This window comes from Arvicola amphibius, chromosome 1, assembly GCF_903992535.2.
Source record: "Arvicola amphibius chromosome 1, mArvAmp1.2, whole genome shotgun sequence".
NCBI classification, from domain to species: domain Eukaryota; kingdom Metazoa; phylum Chordata; class Mammalia; order Rodentia; family Cricetidae; genus Arvicola; species Arvicola amphibius.
The window spans coordinates 105,548,592-105,558,335 of record NC_052047.1 but is presented as its reverse complement, the minus strand read 5'-3'; the positions used below and the strand labels follow the sequence as shown (position 1 = coordinate 105,558,335).

The window sequence follows — 9,744 nt, the reverse complement described above, 5'->3', positions numbered from 1 at the left end:
CTACACCCACACACCTTATCCATCCTGCCCCAAGATGGGGTTTGGAGATTTGTCATTGGTGTAGAGTGCTTGTTGTTCTTGCAGAAGACCAGGGTTTGATTCTTAACACATATATGATAGGTTATACCCATTTTTCAGAGGACCCAATGACTTTTTCTGACCTTTGCAGGCACCAGAAGCATACATGGTGTACATGAATACAGGCATGCAAAAATATTTATGCATAAAATTGAAGAAAATAAATCTAAAAATAATGTGAATCGTGCATATAAAATTGTTTCACAAAGTACATTAAGTGAAAGACATGGGTAATGAATTCTATCAGTATGTTTTCATATGTGAAAGAAAAATGACAAAATTCATCATGATTATCATTTTCAAAAAAGGAGAGGAATGTGAAGAAATTAACAGAAAGTAGGCCTTGAATTCTAGACCAGGTTTGATATAATAGCTATATTAGAAGGTAGCTTGAATGCAATAATTGTAGTACAGACTTGTAACCAACATTCTTTAGCTCCTTTCTAAGGACATATGCCAAATTCCAATTTAAGCATTAAATATATTTCCATTATGCAGTCTTAATGTGTACAAAAACTTTCTTCTAACAATTAAAAAATTCATCTTCTTAAAGGATTCCCTAATTATGAACTAAAAGAAATGGTGAGATAAATTAGAAGCCTTGGTTGTGAGAGCAACATTTTGAAGAGCCTCCATTAGATCCCAGCTTTCAGAAGTTCTAACAACTCTCTGGACTCAGGTCCTGGGATTACACTTGATTTTGGAGTCTTCCCCAGCAGTTTTCATGGCCCACTCCAACCATATCAGCACCTCCTTCTTTCTGACTGGCCTCCCAGCCTTGAGGCTGTGTATGTCTGGCTCTCCATTCCCCTGTGCTTCGTGTACATTGCCTCTCTTTCAGGGAATGGCTTGATCCTGTGGGTTGTAAAGTCAGAGCCCTCCCTGCACCAGCCTATGTACTACTTTCTATCCATGCTAGCAGTGATGGACCTGGGCCTGTCTGCTTCCACACTGCCCACCATGGTCACAATCTACATGATGGGTGTCAGGGAGGTTACGTTAGACATGTGCTTTGCCCAGCTTTTTTTTCATTCATACTTTCTCCATCATGGAGTCCTCTGTGTTGCTGACCATGGCCTTTGATCGTGTTGTGGCCATCAGCAGTCCTCTGCGCTATGGCACCATCCTCACCAACCCTCGGATTGCCAGCTTGGGCCTGGTCATTGTTGTTCGCAGCATTGGTCTCCATATTCCTGCCCCCATCATGCTGAAAAAGCTGCCTTACTGCCAGAAGCGCCAGCTTTCCCACTCTTACTGCCTGCATCCAGATGTTATGAAGCTGGCTTGTGCCGACACCCACATCAACAGTGTCTATGGCCTGTTCGTGGTTCTCTCCACCCTGGGTGTGGACTCTGTGCTCATTGTTCTCTCCTATGGGCTGATCCTCCACACAGTGTTGTCAATTGCCTCCAAGACTGAGCGCCTCAAAGCCCTCAACACCTGTGTCTCCCACATCTGTTCTGTCCTGCTCTTCTACACACCTATGATTGGCCTGTCCATGATCCACCGATTTGGCAAGTGGGCTTCCCCATGCAGTCGTGTGTTGCTCTCTTATCTCCATTTTCTCATTCCTCCAGTGCTCAATCCGGTAGTTTATACCATAAAGACTAAGCAGATCCGACTGCGGATTCTGCGCATCTTCCGGTCTGGTGAAGATACCCAGGGTCACCAAATCTACTCCCATGGGTATAAAAACATGAAGTACAGTTTGCATTTTGTGTATTAATTATGACTGATATGATAGACTTTATTGTAGCTGAACATTTACTGAATAAAATTTATTTTTTACTAGAGTTCAAGAGAAATAAACGGCAAGCAGAATACTGCTCAGGTTTATAATTTTTTGATAGAGAAACATTTTGAAAATATATAATTAGGTGTAATCATTTTGGCACAATTAGTTGTCTCTTTAATGTACATCTCTTCCTATAAATGCTTTATTTTAATATATTAGGCATTTGTTTAATATTTGCTTAATAAGAGATTGAATGGATAAATAATGTGCTGAGAGAGACTTTTTTGTCTTAAATTGTACACAGATTGAAGATTGAATGCTAGGTGACCACAAGTCAAACTATAAACATTTTTAAGGGCTTTACTATTTTTTTCTATTGTTTCAATAGAAAATTTCAAAGATAATATAGCTACTCTTTTAACTTTTATTTTATCACAGAGAGAAAAACAATTTTTTAATGATATAAGAATAGAAAACAATTTCAATCAGTCTCCTTAGGGTAAGCTTATGCTTAAAAGAATCTCCGTAGTTTGCTGGGTGGTATGGCACATGCCCTTAATCCCATGATTCAGGAGGCAGAGGCAGGCAGATCTCTGTGTGTCCAAGGCGAGCCTAGGCTACAGAGCTAGTGGCCAGAACAGTCTCCAAAGCCACAGAGAACCTTGTCTCAATAAAAAACAAAAGAAGAAAAAGAAGAAAAGAAGGCAAGTATCTCAGCAGTCTTCAACATAATAAATTGAGCAGTAGCTAGCTTGTAAGTCAAATACAGAGAGCTATTCCAGTACTAATACAGTGTGGTGCCAATTTCATTGTGTATACTTCACTTTCTGAATTTCTCATTTATATCCAATTATGAAAATAACTTAAAGGGAATTCAAGGTAGAACCTAAGCAGCAAACTGATGATCAGCAGACAGCAGAGAAAGACAAAATGTAATGCTAAAGAAAATTAAAGAACTAGTAAAAGTATCAGAAGAAAGAGGACTGAATATCCTTTTGGTATTTGTTTATTACCTGAAATTTCAGTAGATAGGAAAAAATATATATTTTATAGTTGCAGGTGATAATGATAAAATAGTCTAAGAATGCATTTTACATATATTCTACTACTTAAATAGACCATGTTTGTTCATTACATCAAGTAATTTTCCTATATGAAAAAGACATTATATGCCTGTCATTGCAGCAAAACATTTAGTTGAATTATGCATTTTGATCAATTGTATTTTCATTCTTTGATTTAATAACAGAATAATATGGGATACACTATGATGGTTAAATATATGTATGGATTGACTAATGGTCAAAGAAGATAATTAACTCTTTATCTTAAACAGTTATCTTTTTCTTAGAGAAAGCATTCAAAATATTCTCTTCTAGTTTTTTTTCCAAATACACAGCTCACTATTGTTGTCTAGATTTATCCTCCTTTGTAATGAGACATCTGAACTATATCCTTGTACAACTAACACTGATCCCATGGAAATATTTCTTCACATTATCCTGTCTTTATACATTCTTTATCCTCTTGTGATCACTATTCTAATCTCAACATCTGTGAAAACAATCTTAAAAAGTTTTTTCGGGTTTTTTTCTGATTTATGATATAGGAATTGATAACACATTTTATTGATAGTATATTGAAAGTGGGAAGGATGTTCAGTAATTCTATATTTGTTTTGTGACACATGGTTTGCAACTGTAAGGCTCATAAAATAAATCAAAACATCAATTGCAGTCTTATTACTTGTTACCATAAACATGGTCACTACAATGACTGTGTGCTTCTCATTGTCAAAAAATGAAATAGTCCAAGAGTAAACTGCAACAAACTCAATATTATGAGACAATGAAAGCAGTAAAGGGGAGGAGGCTGACAGAAGGGATATGGATTTGGGGTGGTGAACATAATATGATGCATTTTATATATACACACATATATAACTTGAATATATACATACATGAATATGCCTTTATAACGCCCACTGTTTTGATTCTAACTGAAATAATATAAAACAAAAAGAATGTTTGTATTGAATAGAGGTAAAAAGAAAACTTGATTTCCAGTCAACTAATGGAGAACGATAAAGGGGATGATGAATGAACAACTGATTATCTTCTGTAATTTTGAGGGGAGAAAGGTTGTAATTATATTATCATCTCAGAACATAAAAAGTAAAAGAAAATTAAGGAGAACTGTCAACTTTTCAGTTTCATCAGATTTTATTATTCACAACAGAAAGACAGTCTCAAAGCTCCTTACATATTGGAATATAATAACAGGCTTTTAAGGGAAGTACATTTTATACTCTTTAATGTGGTTTATTTATAATTAAAATAGAGAAGACAAAACAATTATTTTGTTTAAATATATGTATCTTCTGATTGGGCTATTGCCTTCAGGGATATCTGCAGAAGAAATGTTGGGCAACTTTATTGGATTAAAATGACTAACAATTTCTATTTTCCCCAAATGCCTTAATTTCACTATAATGGTGACAGATATCTTCTTTCAAGTAAATTACAGAATAACTTATATATCAATAAATCAATTAAGGTTAAAGTTGGATTTAAATATAAATTATTTATTGAAAATCCAAAAATGTTACACATTATCTGTTTAGGAAAGTTCATTTTAGTGGTTAGTATAGAAATTTTATTGATACGCATTGAGAAATAAATAAAAACAAGTGTAAATTTAATGAGTTGTACAAGCCAATCTTCATTATTTTAATAAAAGAAGAATATGGGTTCAATTTGACTTACTGTCTAATAACATTTTTAGACATTTATTGTAATTTATTTTTGTTTGAGATTTTCATACAAACATAATTAGTCTTGGTAAATTCTAAGCCCCAATTTACTCCCCTCTAATTTTAGCCCTGAACTTCATGTGCTTTTCATTAAGCCCAATGAATTCACTTGGAGTTACAGGTATGCACGAGGTAGGGATATCAAATTGGAGAATGACAAGCTTCTCTTAGACTGAGTCTTAAACAAACTCTTTCTACATCATTGGCAATAGTTTCTCAGATTGTGCTAATATGTCAAAAGCTCTTCTCAGATCCATGCTGTTATTTTGGCTGCCTTGATTCTGTGTAGGTCTTGTGCATGCAGTCATGTGTGCTATGAGCTGCTATGAGGTCATGTGTGCAGTGGCCTCACTGCAGCTAGGCTCCTCATTGGTGATTATTACCTCACTGCAGCTAGGCTCCACACTGGTGATTACTGCCTCACAAGCTAGGCTCCACACTGGTGAATATTACCCCTCACTGCAGCTGGGCTCCCCACTGGTGATTACTGCCTCACTGCAGCTGCTGGGCTCCCACACTGGTGATTACTGCCTCACTGCAGCTGGGCTCCACACTGGTGATTACTGCCTCACGCAGGCTGGGCTCCACACTGGTGATTACTACCTCTGGGCCCTTACAATCATCTCCCATGATGATCCATGAGTCAAGGTGGGGAGTTTGATAACCATGTTCCCTCTACAGTCTTTCTCTCTGTACATGGTCAGTTGTATGTCTCTATATTAATTGCCATCTGTTTACTCTAAAAAGAAGCTTCTCTGATGAGGGTGAGAGATGAACTAACCAATGATTAGAAAGATAAGAACTTTGAGATGGAATGCTCATTACCTTGTTTATTAAGCAGTAATACAGTATTAGTTTCTTCTCCCCTAGCATCCTTACCTAGCTAGACTAACCAGTTTTGGCTCCAGTTAATGGTACCCTGGGATGATTCTGCCTTGTGAAAATGGACATTAAATCTAGTCATAAAGCTTTTGGTTACTTCCATAGAGTTTGTTGCCGGGGCAGTTAGATAGCTAACATTGTTCACAGCTTGGTGACACTGTTGACAACTTTTGCCCCAATAACATGCAGAGAACCTTCCAGCACCATGAATGCCATTTGGGATGGATATAGATTCTAAAAACATAAAAGAACACATGACAATTTAATCTTTTATAATTTTATTCCCTTTAACATAGGGTTTTCATTTCTCTACAGTTCAAAAGATGAAAACAAAATGTTTTGACACAATTCAGTATATCTTCATAAAAATTATACACAAATATGTGTTCATAATAATAATTAAAGAAGAGGTCGTCAATTTTAGATAAAGTAAGGAAAAATTAAAAGGAGTTGGATGTATATAATATGTTTATTATTCATATACGAAATTCTCAAACATTTATAAGAAAAATGTCTGTTATGGGGCTAGTGAGATGAGTCAGCAGTTAAAACTGCCAGGTCGTGCAAAGACACAAGATGAACTCCTAGGTTGTAAAACCCACTATTATCTGGAACTCAAGCTCCAGGGTGTCATAGGCTCCTTTCTGGTCTCCATAGACAATGTGGCAAATAATTAAAGAGAAACACAAGTATACATAATAAAAATAGACAAATATTAAGTTCAGATGAATCTATAATATCGCTTATTAAAGACTGACACTGCTTGCCTGGTCTTGATCTTGTGCAGTAAGTTGTTTAGATAACTACAGTTTCGATGAATTGGTGAGTGCAATGGTCCTGTCATTGTTCAGAAGACTTGATTTGGCTCCATTCTTACTAGATCTCTCCCTCTTGCCATTTCTTGTAGTTACACTTCATGAGAACAAGAAGCAGGGGTTGTGGTAAAGATGTCCCACTTTGGCCTGCGCACTCCAGAGTCACCAACTCTCCTTGACCAGTTGTTTTAACCAGTACTTTCACAGTTAAGAGTTTTGAAGGGTAGGAAGGTAAGAAGTGGTGAATTTAATTAATTTAGAAGTTAAGGGGATTATATCATGATAATTATGATCAAATTCATTTGATAAGATGATGAAACAATTTATTAATTAATATTTTATTGATACCAAAAGATACATGAGATTAAATGTTAATACTTGTAGTAAATGTAGAAAAACAAAAGCATTTCCTTTAAAATAATAACTAGGTTAAAGGTTTCTATTCTCATTACTTTTATTTAATATAGTGCTTGATTTCTCAGCCAGGAAATAAGACAAGGAAAAGAAAGTGATTAAATTAACATGAATTACCAACAATGACCAACATGGTACAATTACCCAAAAAGTGCCATGGTGGTAGTTTTTTCTTGGTGGACATTCAACAGCTTTTAATTGGATTTAGCAAGAAGGAAATCCTGTCTGGTACCTGAAATCCAGACAGTTATCTGGGGCTTTTAAAGGTATGGATCATAAATGAGAACTTACAGCCACCAGTGTATTAAACTAACATAATTCCTAACCTCATTCTACATGTTATGCTTCAACCCATAGATCAGTGTAGCTCTCATCACAAAGAATCTTCTCTGCAACAGATTAAAAAACAATACAGAAAAATAAGCAACCAATCAAAAAAAAAAAAGAAATAAGTGATTGTTGGTGCCAGTCCCCAGTTGATCTATTCACAACACAACTCCTGTACCCAAGACTCAGGAAACCATTAATGGAAGGAAGATTTTAAGATCCAGAGGAAGGATGAATTCGACTGTGAGACCAGTCCTAGAAATGTCATGGAAACTACCTATGATGTCTCCATAACATGGGCGGCACTGACAAGATCTGAACAGGGGACCACAAACACAAACAGACATGCAAACCTAGAAGGGAATACCTCTCACTGGGGCACTAAGTCTAGACAAAAACCTACAGGAAACTACGGAATGCTGAGAATGGACGGAAACAGCTTGCCCAAGGAAATGACCTCTGGATTCATTAGCCATATCAAGTAATCACCATGAAATCATACCTCTACAGACTGAAAAAGATATATTTATATATTTAGGATTACAAATACATATGAGTGTCTATGTATGAGTGTGTGTGTGCATGCATGTGAGAGAGAGAGAGAGAGAGAGAGAGAGAGAGAGAGAGAGAGAGAGAGAGAGAGAGTTTAAGAAGAAGCCAGAAGAAGGGAAGAGAGGAAGATAGAGGTTATGTTATATGGGGGTGGTTGGAAGAAGGAAAGGATAAAAAGGAAAATGCAATAATTATATACAGTATAATATATTACTTCATTTTCCCTTTTATGCATAAATATATATATATAATAAAACAAATGATATATGTATGTTACTTATTTTAATTTTGAGATCATAATGCAATTACATCATTTTTCCTCTGATTTCTTCACTCAAAATCCTAACATCCATCTATCCTTGCTCTCTTGCCCACTCATGGGCTCATGTTCATTATTGTTTGCACATACACATATGCATATGTGTATAAATATATAATGCTTTAATAACTAATTAAAATTAAAAGTTATTCAGTGAATTCACCATATGGCATCAAACTTAAATTTACCTACTCATAATTTGTGGTGAAAGCAGAACCTCTCCCTTGTAATTATATTATGTCAATGGCTCAGTTTCAGAAAACCTTAGATGGGAAAAGAGGAAAATTTTTGAAGCTCATAGAAATGACTTCATTTACTAGTAGACAAAATCTCTAATTTTCTAGTTGGAATAGAAGTACTGTTAATATTTTTAAAGGAATAATTTAAAATGCATGTTGGAAAAGAATACCATATTTTCCACAGAAAGAATTAAATTTTGTGTACAATATATTATCTCTTCTCTTTTTTATGCACATATACAGATCTTTTCTTGATAAACTAAGACAGTAATTTTGAGTCATTATTTATTCGTTTTTGTGACTTCTCTTGTATTTAATGGAGAATTACAGAGTTTTAGTATTATCTCTTACGTCTCTAAAAGAAACTAGAAGTGCTTTTGCACACTCATCACACTTTCAAACAGCAGTGTTCTCTCTCAGGAACTGTGTGTACCTTTGGTGGCCTCTCCCCAACTTCTACCACATCCTTTATAGTATTGCAGCTTTCCACTTCTCTTGTTCATATGGTGACATATAGTATCTTAGTCTGAGTACTTTTCTTGACAATGTAGGTATATATTACATATTTTGAGACTTAAAAGAATATGAAGCTTAACTGGTATACTTTCTTCACATATACTCAGGTATTTCATTCTCAGAAGGTTTATGTTTAAAATTCTTTTACAGCACAACATACCTGCTTGAAATGTTCTTGTTTCAATTGAGTTTATGTTGTCTGCATTTACTGACTCTGCAGATGTTGAAGAAGACATTTGCCAGCTAAACTTACTTCTCTGGTGAAAGGAAGAGACATGATCAATTTTCAGTTTTTTCACAAAGACATAGATAAAATGCTTTAAGAAGTTCAGATGACACTGGACATAGAAAGCTGATGCTTGAGTGTACTAAAGGATATAAATTGTTCATTCACTGTCCTGATCTAGTACACCTAATGTACAGGTGGACACTGCTGCTGCGAATTATTCTGAAGTAAGGACTACATTGACAGTATTCAGTTTCTTTTTATTATTATTAGTTATTTATTACATATACAACATTCTGTGTACATGTGTACTTGCACCCCAGAAGAGGGCACCAGATTTTATTATAGATGGCTGTGAGCCACCATGTGGTTTCTGGGAATTGAACTCAGGACCTCTGGAGGAAGAGTCAGTGCTCTTAACTGCTGAGCCATCTCTCCAGTCACCTCAACTTCTTATAAATGAAACTAAAACTGAAATCGTTAGATCTATGTTTGCCCTGTAATTTGTCACTAAATAAATAAACAGTATACTATATGTACTTAAATCTATAGTCAGAGAAATTTACAATAAAATATATAATAGTGGGGAATATGTACATAATCTGAACCTGGACTGTGTAAAGTGAAGATACTGAATGAAAAAATAAATTAGACATGGTTTATGTGAAATTAAAATGAGAAGATTAATAGATAAATATTACACACCATAAATCTCTACTATGAAATATAACATAAAACAGAAATAGCATTATATAACATCATTATAGCAAAAGTTAATGCCTCATTATATTATGATACATTCTTCCTTCACAAATATTTATTTAAAAAA

At 35.1% G+C, this 9,744-nt stretch overlaps 1 protein-coding gene across 1 annotated transcript; it reads left to right on the top strand.

The window, feature by feature from the left end:
- Positions 1-802: 802 nt before the first annotated feature.
- On the top strand, positions 803-5,267 carry LOC119819288 (olfactory receptor 51G2-like). Its single transcript, XM_038337449.2, is given in 4 exon segments — positions 803-851; positions 854-1,101; positions 1,103-1,784; positions 4,915-5,267. Coding segments are annotated over 4 exon segments (1,332 nt in total).
- Positions 5,268-9,744: the final 4,477 nt, after the last annotated feature.